This window comes from Megascapheus bottae, chromosome 9, assembly GCF_031878675.1.
Source record: "Megascapheus bottae isolate mThoBot1 chromosome 9, mThoBot2.hap1, whole genome shotgun sequence".
Classification (NCBI taxonomy): Eukaryota; Metazoa; Chordata; class Mammalia; order Rodentia; family Geomyidae; genus Megascapheus; species Megascapheus bottae.
In genome coordinates, this window is record NC_143517.1 from 40,610,986 (window position 1) to 40,626,109 (window position 15,124).

Below are 15,124 nucleotides of genomic sequence, written 5' to 3' on the forward strand. Positions count from 1 at the left end.
GCACCTTTGTGATGAACCTGAGTTCTTAACCACTAAGCTACTTTGGGGACTGCTGATCTACCTCAACTGAGGCATCAGAAACATCCGATCCTAACACAAAAGAGTTATGGGTTCCGCCTCACTACTAAGCAGTGGTAAATTCCATGAGGGCCTCTATTCAAGCCCCACTACCAATACCAAAAATGAATGAATGAACTGAACTAAAATACAATAAACCAAACACATGAACAGCATTTAAAAAGAGAGGGGGGGGCCGGGAGTTTGGCCTAGTGGTAGAGTACTTGCCTAGCATGCATGAAGACCTGGGTTCAATTCCTTGGTACCACATACATAGAAAAAAGCCAGAAGTGGTGCTGAGGCTCAAGTGGTAGAGCTCTAACCTTAAGAAAGTCCAAGGATAGTGCTCAGGCCTTGAGCTCAAGCCCAGGACTGGCACCAAAAAGAAAAAGAGAGAGAGAGAGAGAGAGAGAGAGAGAGAGAGAGAGAGAGAGAGAGAGAGGGGGGGGGGGGCAGGTACGATGGCTCATGCCTGTAATCCTTACTACTCAGGAGGATGAGATCTGACCATTGCACTTCAAAGCCAGCCCAGACACTAAAGAATGGGAGACTCTATCTCTAATTAACCTCTAGAAAACAGGAAATGGGGCTGTGATTTAAGGAGTAGGGCCATAGCCTTGAGCTGAAGAGCTCAGGGACGGTGCCCAGGCCCAGAGTTCAAGCCCCATGACCGACAAGAAAGAGAGAAAGGAGAGAGAGAGAGAGAGAGAGAGAGAGAGAGAGAGAGAGAGAGAGAGAGAGAGAGAGAGAGAGAGAGAGAGAGAGAGAGAGAGAGAGAGAGAGAGAGAGAGAGAGGAGAGAGAGAGGGGGGGGAAGCTAGCAAAGTTCATGGAAAAAAATGAAAGAGAAAAATAAGGCCATTGCACAAGTGCAAAACACATTAGAAGCAGCAAAAGAACCACAGCTGGGGACAGAATACTTTTCTATAAATTTATAAAGGCATTGACACCCCATGGATAACTTTTTAAAAGCATTAAAGTAAAAAATGCATCAGGTATCCTCAAAAGAACTAAAGTCAAACTTACCTTCATATGTGTTGATATAGAATGATTTGAAGATGACAAGTTTTGAAAAGCAAGATTCAGTCTGGTAATGTGGCTCAAGTGGTAGAATGCCTGCCTAGCAAGACAATGTTTTGAATTCCAATACAGAGTACTATAGTACAGAGGTTGGAGCCTCAGTCGGGGGAGAGGAAAGCAGGGTCCAAGAAGTATGTATATTCTTAAAAGAAAGTGTGTATTTAAGTGCATGTGCACAGAAATATGTTGGGAGAGCATACATTAACTATTAAAAACAAAAAACAGCTATCTCTGGAAGAGGGACTACAGCCAGGAAAAGTTACTTTGCCTTGTTCATATTCCTCTTCTATCATCACCACTCTTTCAACAGCAATAACAAGAAAGGATATGTCTATTTAAACCATCAAGAGTATGCAAAAATAGCCAGGTGCTGGTGGCTCACACCTGTAATCCTAGCTACTCAGGAATCTGAGATCTGAGGATCCTGGTTCCAATCCAGCTAGAGCACAAAAGTTTGTGAGACTTTTATCTCCAATTATCTGGCAAAAAACAACAACTGGAAGTGGAGCTGTGGTTCAAGTGGCAGAATGACAGCCTTGAGCAAAAAGCTCAAGGGCAGGCCAGGAGTTTGGCCTAGTGGCAGAGTGCTTGCCTAGCATGCACAAAGACACAGGTTCAATTCCTTAGTACCACACACGTAGAAAAAGCTGGAAGTGGTGCTATGGCTCAAGTGGTAGAGCTCTAGCCTTGAAAAAAGCCCAGGGACAGTGCTCAGGCCCCGAATTCAAGCCCCACAATTGGCAAAAAAAAAAAAATAGCTCAAGGGCAATGCCCATTCCTTGCTATTGAGTCTTATACACGTGTGTGGGGGGGGGGTGCATGCACACGCGCACACGCACGCACACACACACACACACACACACACACACACACACACATATAAAGATAAAGCTACAATTGAGTCTCCATCTCCTTCCACTAGCTCCCTTGAATTCAATTTGGGGCGGGATAGTAAGTACTTAGGCTACAAGAAAAAAAAAGTGGTGGAACCAAAAGCCAATGGCATACTTCATTTTCCATTTAGAATAAGAACCATGCTCCAATCTATTCAAAATAAGTATATTTTACCTAGGTCTGTGCATGGCTGATGGTAAAAGCACACATGTACTTATATACATGCAGAGGAGGATAACAGAGACATACTCTGCAGAGAAATAAAGGAAGCAAGCTTACCAGCTGGACAAGCCTTAAAAATTCAATGAAGACATCACTTCTCAACACATTTGGGTCCGCAGTTACTGAAAAATATGGACAGCAAGCCAGGTGAGCGTGAACTGGGGGGAGCCCTGTCTATGAAGTGCTTGTCTTCCAGGGAGTCTTCCAAGCCTGGCCAGCACATGGTGGCTTCCCTGGAGGCAAGGAAGTTTCCTCCAGAACAGGAAAATCCACAAAGCTTGCCAGTTGCAGATAGCCTTAACCACATGAACCCTTTGTACCAATGCAGGGTAAGGGCATGCCCAGGAATCTCACATTATTCATGCTATCACACTGCTCAATATTCATCTCACTGTCCTGCTGGGCTGGTGATGAAACTGATAAGAAACAGCACAAAAATCATACAAGTTCGGGTTACCTGAAAAAAATCCAATCAGCCAAGAAACATCAATTGAGAGCACCACTTTGAAAAGTCAAGGCTCTCAAAAGGTTATCCAAAGAGTGACAAGAAATTTAAAAAGCTTAGTTCTTAACAAAAAATCATCTCACCTGCCCTCAGAGCCAGGAGCAAACCACCCCTTGTAAGCATTGCAGACACCGAGCTGCCAGCCTGCCTCCTCTGGCCTTGGCTCTCTTGGCTCAAAGGCCTTCCTAGACCCAATACTTGAGCTAACATTATATTCTTCTAAATCACTCTTAAATTTCTTCCTTTCTTCTTGTTGTTGTTTTGCTCATTTCATCAAAACAGCATTCAAGACTTCATTATTAAGATGTAACTGTCTAAGAAATGCCATGTGTTTCAAATAAACTAAAACTCCAAATAAACTAAAATAAGTAAAAGGCATTCCCAGATGGGCATGTAATCTCAGCACTGGGGAGTCTAAGGCAAGATGGTTTCAAGTTCAGAGTTAGTCTGGGTTACATTGTGAGGCTGGCTTCAAACCATGATCCTCAGATCTTAGGCCACTGAGTAGCTCAGATTACAGATGTGAGCTACCAGCTCTTACCTCTCTCTGTCTTGAGGGAGGAAAGAAAAGAGAAACCCTGGCTTTATTTTCTGGAATACACGTGGCACATTAGCCAAACCATATTGTTAGCACAGATTATTGGGGATGAGGAAAGTATTCATCCATGTGCATTTACTCTATGGTTGAATGTTAAATCCAGGTAACTGGCACAAACAAGAAGTTTATGCATTTTGGCTCAATTAATCTTGATGATGAGTCCTGAAGTATCTGTTACCTCCATTTTACAGATAAAAGAACCTAAGTGTCTAAGTGAGATGCCTGACAGGTGAATATCTCACCCCCAAGTCACACAGCCAGTGAAAAGCAAATTTGGAGTGTGACTCTGGTCATGACACTAAGCTGCACTCTGTCCTCTCTTGACCTTGTCAAAGAGGATATATAAGACATCCTGATGATGTGGTGAAGATGGGGCCAGGAACTGTGATCCCATAAGTTCTGGAGTTATCAGCGAAAGGCCAGGTATTAAAGGTGGATTTTGCTGAGGCATGAGAAAGAAAACCAAGAGAGGCTGAACATGAAAGGGAGATTACATTTTGAGCTTGAAAGGACTTATTCAACAGGTCTCAAAAGATTGTATTTTGTAGATTGCACTACAAAACACAAGTAGAAAGTAAGTTTGAATTAGGCAGTTATGAAAAGTTGTCAGGTAAAAGTATAGGTGTTTTAAAAGAGATAGGCAATATATGGAAGAAAACACTTTAATTGTGAAGGAGGTTAGTGTGATAGTTCACTTCAGTAAGTGCAAATAAGGTCTGTTACAGCAATGACTTACTGATTTTGATAACTATGTATGTTTATATAACAGTGTCCTTGATCTAAGGAAAAAGACCTAGGAGTAGGTCTTTGTTGGGGGCCGAGTAACACCATTCTAATAACTTTCTGCTGAGACCTGCAGTAGGGGTAAACAAGTGGACCTCTTTATCCTGCCCACCTGTTGTGCTGATAGGCTCCCACACCCAATATAAGGAGGGGAGTTGTAGAGAGAGAGAGGTTCCTGCCTTGATGAAGCTGCGTGGCGTTTCTGTTCATGCTCCGGGGAAGCAAGGCTGAGTGCGGGAGGACAGTGGGCCCTCACCTCTCACGGCTTGGACTGGTTGGGGTGTGCTTTTCCCCATCCTTCCTCAAGAGGGACTGGGGATGAAGGACCCCGACAGGTCTTTATAGCTTAGGTATGTAATATGAATCATTTCAAAAGCATACATGTTCATGTATATACTTGATATACAAATATATACACAGTGGGCCGGGAGTTTGGCCTAGTGGTAGAGTGCTTGCCTAGCATGCATGAAGACCCGGGTTCAATTCCTTGGTACCACATACCAGAACTGGTACTGAAGCTCAAGTGGTAGAGTTCTAGCCTTGAGAAAAATCCAAGGACAGTGCTCAAGCCCTGAGTTTAAGCCCAGGACTGGCAAAAAAAAAAAAAAAAAAAAAAAAAAAAACAACAACAAATATACACACAGGAAAGAGACTGAAGAATATATGGAAATTCTTTGTATTTTTTTGCTGTTCTATATGTTGGGTTTCAGAATAAAAAGTTAAAAAAAAAAAACCAGCCAGGTACCAGTGTCTCATGACTGTAATCCTAGCTACTCAGGAGGCTGAGAGGTGAGGATTATGGTTCAAAGCTAACCCAGGCACAAAAGTCCATGAGACTCTAATCTTCAGTTAACTACCAGAAAAACAGAAAGTGGCACTGATGCTCAATGTGGTAGAGCACTAGCTTTGAGCTGAAGAGCTCAGGGACAGTGCCCTAGCCCTGAGTTCAAGCCCCATGACTGACAAAAGAAAAAAAAACAGTTATGGAAAAGCACATACGGTGAACCTCAATCTTCACTAAACAAAAAGGTATCTATATTCATTCTAGTCTACATCATAAAGATTGCTTTTGGGGATCTGAAAAAAACTGGTGTTTACTTTTAGAGATTTGGGAGACCAGGATGAGAGGAAGACTGACTTTCATTGTATACTTTTTGTTTTTTGCATAGTTTATATTGTTAAAAAAAAAAGGGGGGGGGCCGGGAGTTTGGCCTAGTGGTTAAAGTGCTTGCCTAGCATGCATGAAGACCCGGATTCGATTCCTCGGTACCACATACATAGAAAAAAGCCAGAAGTGGTGCTGAGGCTCAAGTGGTAGAGCTCTAGCCTTGAGAAAGTCCAAGGATAGTGCTCAGGCCCTGAGCTCAAGCCCAGGACTGGCAAAAAAGAAAAAAAAAAAAAACATTGCACACACAGACTGATTTTAAAAGTTTAAATATTTGAATGACTATTTTCCCTCAAGCCACTCTTCTGTGTGAGAGGTGAATCTTGTTAACTATAAGCTTGCTGTGTGCACATTTGCAGGACCCAGACTACAGTGGCCAGCCTGGCCACTGAGTCCGTATCCTTGGTACCTTCATACCAGTTCTGGTAAGGGCTGAGTTTGAGGTATAATCTTCAGCACTGCTAAAGCTCTACCCTTCGTTCTATCTTAAGCCAGATAATATTTCTTTCATTTCCTCAAAGTCAAATACGTCTGGGTACTGGAGGTTCACACTCCAGCTACTCAAAATGCTAAGATCTGAGGATTTATAACTGTTCAAAGCCAGTATGGGCAGACAAATCCATGAGACAAAACAAAACAAAAAAAAAAAAAAAAAAAAAACAGAAGAGATGTGGCTTAAGTGGTTGAACACTAGCCTTGAGAAAAAAAAGCCAAACAGGAGCACACAAGCCTGAGTTTTCAAGCCCCAGTATTAGCACAAAAAACAATACCCTAGAGTGGATCATAGCAGAACGTATTTTATTTTTATTTTATTTTTATGCCAGTATTGGAGTATTGGGCATAAACTCAAGGCCTGGGCACTGTCCCTTAGTTTTTTTTGTTGTTTTGTTTCATTTTGTTTTTCCTCTCAAGGCTAAGGCTTTATCACTTCAGCCACAGCTCCATTCTTGGCTTTCAGCTGGTTAATGGGAGATAACAGTCTCATGAACTTTCCTGCCAGGTTGGCTTGGAATTTCATTCCTCACATCCCAACCTCCTGAGTAGCTAGGATTACAGGCATGAGCCATTGGTGTCAAGTAACACAAAGTATTCTAAAATCTCAATATAATAATACACTGTATAATTCTATACATAACGAGGAATCCAGAATAAGCAAATTTATGGATAGAAAATAATAAAGTGGTTGTCAGGACCCTGTTGGGGAAGGGATTGACTACCAATAGGCATAACTTTTCTTCTGGAATGATGACGGCATTCTAAAACTATGGTTGCACAATTATATAAAATGTATAAAACCATCCAGATAAAATTTATGATGTGTAATTTATATCTCAATCTATAAGAACAATACATACCAGTTTGTAAGTATTGTTCCAACTGGTCTCTCCTCTCATTGGCCATAGATGTGGTCATTGCCAGATAGTACTTTGGTGGAAAGGGCGGCAAGCAATTTCCAAAGACCCGCTTCAGCTGAGAGATCCAGAAAATACACAGTTAAGGCAGGTGCACCCACAATTCAGCGCTGATGAGATACTAAGGCCTCTTTTCAGAGAAAACCCAACACTTTACTTGAAACTAATGCTCTGCACTATCCAAGGGAAGAAATGAGGATGATTTGATTTTCTTAAGGAGGAATATATTTTAGCATATGTTCTAAAGATATTATTAGACCTGACACAACTGAGGATTCCTAACTTTGGATGAGTTAGGATACGTAAGCTTGGAGGTGAGATGGTATTAATCTCTCCAAAACAACACACAAAGGAGCTGGGTGCAGGTGGCTCCTATCTAATCATAGCTACTTATGAGGCTGACATCACTATTCACAATCAGCCTGAGCAGGAAGGTCTGTGAGACTCTTATCTTCACCTAACTCCTAAAATACAAGCAAACAAAGCCAGAAGTGGAGCTCTGGTTCAAGTGGTAGAACACTAGCTAGCCTTGAGCAAGAAAGTTCAGGGATAGTGCCCAGACCTGACCTAGTTCAAGGCCCTGGACTGGTGCGCACACACACACCAGTCAGAAACCCAGTCACGGGATAGTGCCCAGACCTAGTTCAAGGCCCTGGACTGGTACACACACACACACACACACACACACACACACACACACACACACACACACACACACACACACACACACACACACACACACACACACACACACACACACACACACACACACACACACACACACACACACACACACACACACACACACACACACACACACACACACACACACACACACACACACACACACACACACACACACACACACACACACACACACACACACACACACACACACACACACACACACACACACACACACACACACACACACACACACACACACACACACACACACACACACACACACACACACACACACACACACCAGTCAGAAACCCAGTCACGTTTTAACGCAGCACTTTTGAAAGTGAAGAAACTTATTATCAATCATTGTCTTAAAACAAAATGAAAGCAGGTCTAAGAGAAATGTAGTTGAGAACTGACAAGATTTAAATTTTTAATTACCTATTGCAGAATTACAGTGCCTAAATACACAAATGTTTATTTTATATAGTTCCTAACTTCAAAAGATATAGGGAATCTGAACATTTCTATCTACCACAGTACCACATGCTAACCAAACCAAATAACCAAATCAAATCAGATTATTGAGGTAACCTTCCAAAAGGTTTCTCTGCTCTATCCTTGACCTCCCTCCATCTATTCCTATGCAGCATTTAAGGTGAAACTTTCAAAATATATGTCAGACCACTGAACTCCTGGCTCAAATTCCTCCATGGCTTTTTAAGTTCTATTATTTCAATATTTGATACAAAGCATCACAGTCACTCTGGAAAATAGTTTCTTACACAGCTAAATGTATTCTTACTAAATAATTGAACAATCAATCGTCTAAATATTTACTGGACTGATTTGAAAACTAGGACTGCACAGGAACCCACATGTGAACACTTGAGAAGTTTTATTATAACCCTAAACTGAAAGCCACCAAAGATGTCCTTCCATCCATGAGCAGTAATGATAGATGTCCTCATAATAGGATATTATTTATAAAAAATACTACGTATAAAAATGCCTGGGCTGTGAGTTTGTGCTCAGGCCCTGAGTTCAAGCCCCAGGACTGGCAAAAAAATGATTAGAGGAAGTGGTGAGTGGCTCAAATGGTACAGTGCTAGCCTTGAGTTGAAGAGCTCAGGGACAGTGCCTAGGTGAAGAGTTCAAGACCCACAACCAGAAAAAAAAGATACCTGGAGCTAGGTACTGATGAGTCATGCTTGCAATCCTAGCTACTCAAGATGCTGAGAGATGACGATTGTGGTAGGAAGCCAGCCCACGCAGGAAAGCCTACTGCACTCTCATCTCCTATTAATCACAGAAAAAGCTGGAAGTGGCTCTGTAGCTCAAGTGTAGAGTGCTAGCCTTGAGCAAAAGGAGCTCAGGGATAGTGCCCAGGTCCAGAGTTCAAGCCCCGGGACTAGCAAAAAAAAAAAAAAAATACTGGATAAAATTTAAATAAATGCATATTGTAAACCAAAAAAAGTCTGGAAAAGGTAAACTCTGTATGATTACATTTATATGACATCTTGGGGAAAGGCAGACATATAGAGATGGTTAAAAACAAACAAGGCCAGGAGTTTGGCCTCGTGGTAGAGTGCTTGCCTAGCATGCATGAAGACCCAGATTCGATTCCTCTGTACCACATACACAGAAAAATGCCGGAAGTGGTGCTGAGGCTCAAGTGGTAGAGCTCTAGCCTTGAGAAAGTCCAAGGACAGTGCTCAGGCCCTGAGCTCAAGCCCAGGACTGGCAAAAAAAAAAGAAAAAGAAAAAAAAAACCCAAGTAGTTAACACTAGGGCTTGGGATCAGGGGTACCAAACAGAATTTATAGAATTGTTTTACAGTACTAAAGCTGTTTTATATGATGCTATCGTGGCATATGAAATGATTTAACTGACCCCAACAGATGCAGTCTCTCATCTAACCCCAGTACACAGCATCGTAAATACAACAGTACTACTCTTAAACTCAAATGTTCCTGCCAGGCTAAAGGTTATCAAAAGTTCCCCCATTGGCATTCCCTTCCAGACAAGGCTAATTCCATTCAGCAGAAGTAGAAATATGTCTCCTTTGCATGCAGTTATCTCTTGATTACATGATCTTTAAAAGGCCATTGGCTTCCTAGGCATGTGTTCATGGATGTCGCAGATGTTCTCCAGTGGATTCCAATAGTAGAAGCCTTGAGAAGCAGAGATAGCTATCTACAAGAGAGCATCCTGGGAGCCCCGCCTCCATGGAGGCCTAGAGCTGGGAAAAGTCAACACACATTAAGGTTCTAAGGCCCATCGCAGGCAATAGGTTCCCAGCAGGTTTCACAACATGAGCTGACTTCTCAAAGAATCTTTCACCTCCCTTCTCCAATGTGGCTAAAGTTCAACAATACCAACACAGTCCTTTTGCACAGGTCTCAATACAAAATATACCAGTTGAAACTCTACAGCACATTTTCTGATTCTATAGCTCAGCCTATTCTCATTGTCAAAGAAAAGCAAAAGGCCGCAAGTGTGGCCTAGTGGTAGAGTGCTTACCTAGTATGCATAAAGCCCCAGGTTTGATTTCTCCATACCACATACACAGAAAAAGCCAGAAGTGGTACTGTGGCTCAAGTTCAATCCTTCAAAAATCCCCAGGACAGTGCCCAGACCCTGAGTTCAAGCTCCAGGACCGGCAAAAAAAAAAAAAAAAAAAAAGTGAAAGTCTTCTGTGGTTCTCCCTCTTTCCCTCTTTCCTTCTCTCCCCCCCCCCTCTCTCTCTCTCACACACACACACACACACACACACACACCTGGGAAACTTGGCTGATATATTTTGTTGTTGTTATTGTTGTTGTTATTGTGCCAGTCCTGAGATTTGAACTCAGATCCTGGGCACTGTCTCTGAGTCTCTTTTGTTCAAGGCACTCTATCATTTGAGACTATGACTCCACTTCCAGCTTGTTGGTAGTAATGGAGATTTAAACTTTTGCATAGGCTGGCTTTGAACCATGATCCTAAGATCTCAGCCTCTTGAGAAGCTAGGATTACAGGTATGAGCTACTGGTACCGTCTAGAGATACTTTTAAATCTTCCTCCTGACATCCCAATGTGCAGTTCTGCCTCTTAACATGAACAGATCCTATGAGGAAATATCACCTTTCACCCCTGCCTCACTTCACTCAGCCCTGACACCTGCTGGTGGCAACTTGGGACAAGTGGAGTTATCGAATGGAGTCCTTTCTCCCTTCTCTGTTTCTAATCCTGACTCATTCCCCCCACCTCCCCGAGTCCTCTTTCAGCCAAAAGAAGGGTCACAGCTCAAAGTACTTTGGGTTGTGGTATCTAAACGCAAAATGTTGCAGAAATCAAACAGAGGTACCTTATGCAACCCATGGGGACTTCCTGGATGAGCTCGGGCTTTTAGAAAGGGATGGCTCCTGATAGGTGGGCCAGAAATCAAGTCTTCCAAGCACAGGAGGTGAGCAAGGCAGAGATAATGAGTGGTCCAGCCTGACAGAAATAGATAAATGGAGAAAGAGAAAGAGATCGGTGTCTAGTTTGGTTGTGGACACCTGCAATCTAAGCATTCAGAAAGCTGAAGCTGAAGGATGGCAAGAATATGAAGCCAGTTTGGGCTACATCACAACCTTGTTTCAGGAAAAAAATAAAAGGGGAGATCAGATTAGCCTAGTGTGGGGATGGTGCAGGAAAAGGAACATGGAGCCGGGAGGTACACCAAAACAGGAGCATGCACTGCCCCCAGCCTCAGCCTCTGCCCCTGCTACAGTGTCCTTTCTAGCTTGACTTGGTCATATCTGATGATGGCAGAGTGCAAAAAGTAGCACCCTGTTCCCAACTTACCCAGAGTGCCTCCTTCTTAACACTAGAATGGAATGAGCTGTTTTCTTTACATCATTTAAGGAGGATAGTTCAGGCAAAGGCCGGGGCTTAAATCAAAGGGTGCTTATTCATCTGAAGGCACAGAGAGATCAGTCAGCCAGTCCGCAAGGCAGAGGGATGAACAGCACTCTCCCATCCCTAAGACAGCCTCACTCAAGGACAGGGCTGCGGGTGATGACCTTAGAGAGCTCATCACAGGTGATCTAGTGGATACACACCTGTCTCTTCCTCAGGTTCAGTCATTTATGCATTAATTATTTACCTATCTTGGCTAAGTGGACTTAAGACCACCTCATTTGGGCAGGAGGTCCTTGTTAAGCAAACAGGTAGCTAGCTACCAAACCAGTCCTATCATCAGCTACTCAGAAGACTTGAGGTCTGAGGATGGAGATTTGAAGCCAATGTAGGCAGACAAACCCATAAGCCTCATCTATAATGAATCAGCAAAAGTCAGAAGCTATGGCTCAAGCAGTAAAGTACTAGCCTTGAGCTTTTTTATAGTATTTAGCATTAAGTCATTAAGAATTTGAGCCAGGTGCCAGTGGCTTATGCCTATGACCCTAGCGATTCAGGAGGCTGAGATCTGAGAATCAAGGCTCAAGGCCAGCCTGGGCAGAAAAGTTTGTGAGACTTACTCTTTTGTCAATGATAAGGCTTGAATTCAGAGTCTGGGTGTGGGTACTGTCCCTGGCTCTTTTGCTCAAGAGTAGCACGCTATCACTTTGAGCCACAGCTTCACTTCTGGTTTTCTGGTTGTTACTTGGAAATAAGAGTCCCACAGACTTTCCTGCACCTTGGGCAATTAACCACCAAAAAGCTGAAGTGGACCCTGGGGCCAGTGGGAGAGTGCCAGTCTTGAGCAGCAAAGCTAAGTAAGAGTGCAAGGCCCTGATTCAAACATAAACAAAAGTACCACCAAAAGAAGTTATTCCTTTGGAGACACTGGAAAATGGTAAGTACAAAGTGAAAGGAAACTGGCCAGAAATACCCACTGCAGGCTTTTGAAAACTCTGGTATAAATAAAAATATTATCTCTGTCTGCTTTTGGACCTAGTGGGATTTGATACATCCAGTTATGCTGAAAAGCAGAACTTTCCTGACACTATTAGCTAAGGAATTCTTGAAGCTCTGGTACTAAATCCCAGACTAGACAAGAAAACTTGCCCCTAATAGTATCACAAGCGTGCTAGAAGGTCGTATCTCAAACCATCTACTTGCTCATTGATTCATTTAAGGACAGAGGAGAGGTGGCCAGCCTGGAGGTGGCCAGTCGGCCCCACTACTGACTCCTGCTTGGCATCTTCTCACCTCAGCTTACAGAAAGACAGAGGAGGGATGGGATGATGCCCTGACTCCCACCATCAAATGTCTAATACACCTGTCCTTCCTCTTCCTCCAAACCCCCATTTGCTTTTCTCTGCAGTCCTCATAACTCCTTAAGCATGTTGTGTTCAAAAGGAGCTTGTCATCTTTCAGAAATCTGAACCCAGGTCATCTTCCTTCAGTCATCTGGCAATCATTTCTAAGAACTTACTGTGGCAGGCATTAGCAATACAAAGGTGACAACTCAAATTAAAAAATCACATTACAGCAAGGAACCAGTGGCTCACACCTGTAATCCTAGATATTCAACAATCTGAAATCTAAAGATTACAGTTCCAAGCCAGCAGGGATAGTAATATCTGTGAGACTCAACTCCAATTAAGCAGCAAAAAGCCAGAAACGGAACTGTGGCTAGGGTGGCTAGGTAGAGTGTCAGCTTTGTGAGAAAAAGCTAAAGGACCAGCTTCTGGATCCTGAGTTCAAGCCCCAGTACTGGCAATATATATCACATTATACCCATTTTCTTGTTTATTCCAAAAATAGGCATCCCCTGAAAATGAACAATCCCCGTGTGCTGGGATGGGAGAGCAAGATCACTGTGAGGTTTTCAAGAGTAGAAAAATCAAACTCAGCGGTCCACCAAGAGAAGTTGATGATATGAAACATGGTGCACTTACAATTCACTAGAAATCTGAGACTGAAAGGTCTCTCTTCACCCCTACCCAAATGTATGCTGTTAAGCTGTTGTCTCTGAGCAAATAGTTTTTGGAGGGTTTTTTTTGTTTCTTTTTTAACTTCAGATATGTCATCTTTAAAATCTAAAACAATGGGACTGGGAATGTGCCTTAGCGGTGGATTGCTTGCCTAGCATGTATGAAGTCCTGGGTTCAATTCCTCAGTACAGCATAAATAGAAAAAGGCAGAAATGGGTCTGCCGTTCAAGTGGAAGAGTGATAGTCTTGAGCAAAAGAAGCTCAGAGACAGTGCCCAGGCCTGAGTTCAAACCTAGGACTGGTATAAATAAATAAGAAAAAAGAACTCCTTGTAAAAAGAACATGGAAAAATGAACATTTCCAAACAGCCATTTATTTCTGTAACCTCTTTTGAAGACTTAACAGGACCTCCTGAAATGGATAAAATCCATTAAGTCCATTTACCTTCCCAAGAAAATGAAAAACTGAAGAAAAGGACTCCTGATTTGAAAAGCCATCTATATCCTCGGTTACAAGTCTGCCCAGACTTGAAATGGAAATACAGACATCTTTTTAAAAGTGAGTGAACTTACAAACTCTGGAGGGGAAGATGAGAGAGCCCCAAGCAGCCTTCCTAAGACTGCACCCCGGTCTCCACTTGGTTTATTCACTTTGAAGGGGGACATCGTTGGGAAACCCTGGCACTAAAACGAACCCCACCCTCGGCCCAGCACCCTGAGTGGACTGGGCTCGGTGGTGTCCGTGGGCTGGAGCGGGGTTGGCAGAATCACCTGGGCCCTTTGCCCCATCTCACACCGCAGATGGTGGATGTCTGTGTGTCAACGCGATTCATAATGAATGCTTACCACAGTCTAGTCCCACAAACCCGAAGGCGCCTGAAGCTCCCCAAAGCCGGGGGTCCTGGGAAAGCCGCGTTCCCAGCGGCTGAGGGGGGGGTGGTCCCCGCCTCCGCCCCTCACCTGCTCGTTCCAGCGATGCAGCTGGCTGTAGCGCACCCTGCAGAAGAGGAACCCGTCCAGGTACACGGAGTACAGCTGAAAGCACACAGACACCCCGTCCCGGGTTAGGGAGCTGGGAGCATGGGCGAGGATGGCCACCCACCCCCCTCACACACCCTGCCGGCCCCCAGCGCACCACGTAGCGGCCCCCCAGCCCGTCGGGCCGCTGCTGGGACACGGGGATACAGAAATGCATCTTCATGGCGCGCACGGTGAACCGGGACGGCTCTGGAAAGCCGACCTGCCTCGGGGCGCGCCGGCGCAGCTCTGGGCCGGCCCGGAGAGGCGAAGCTCCGGAGCCTCGCCGACGGGGCGGGGCCTGAGTCCAGCGCCGCACGCGGGGCCGCTCACACGGAGGGCGTGGCCTCTAGAGCCACCTCCTCGGCCCCGCCCCCAGGCCCCGCCCACACCTCGGCTCAGTGACCTGGGTCACCTTCTGTGCCTCAGTGCCAGGAGGGAAAGGGCGTGGAGGTTGGTCTCAGCGCCCCTTACTGTGCCAGGCCGGCCTGCAGTCACAGCACTGAGGAAACTGAGGCAGGAAAATCCTAAATTTGAGGCCAGCCTGGGCTATATAGTGTGAAAGTACTGAAGCAAAAGCAAAACAAAACTAACAAGCAATGAAAGAGAGGCCTGCCCAGTCTTGCAGCTGGTCAGGTATTGAAGCCAGCCACACAGCACCCATTGCTTTCCTTTTTTTTTTTTTTTGACCCTGTGCAGTTTCTTAGAGGGCTTTGATGAACATTTTCTTTTTTTTTTTTTTTTTTTTTTTTTTGCCAGGCCCTGGACTTGAGCTCAGGGCCTGAGCACTGTCCTTGGAC

At 44.2% G+C, this 15,124-nt stretch overlaps 1 protein-coding gene across 1 annotated transcript in view; it reads right to left on the reverse strand.

Annotated features, from left to right (window-relative positions):
* Positions 1 to 14,508, reverse strand: part of Snx31 (sorting nexin 31) — a 41,737-nt gene extending 27,229 nt beyond the window's left edge. Inside the window, 4 exon segments of the mRNA XM_090339148.1 lie at positions 2,310 to 2,374; positions 6,659 to 6,773; positions 14,268 to 14,388; positions 14,390 to 14,508. Of these exon segments, the coding sequence (XP_090195274.1) occupies positions 2,310 to 2,374; positions 6,659 to 6,773; positions 14,268 to 14,388; positions 14,390 to 14,508 (420 nt within the window).
* Between the last annotated feature and the right edge of the window lie 616 nt (positions 14,509 to 15,124).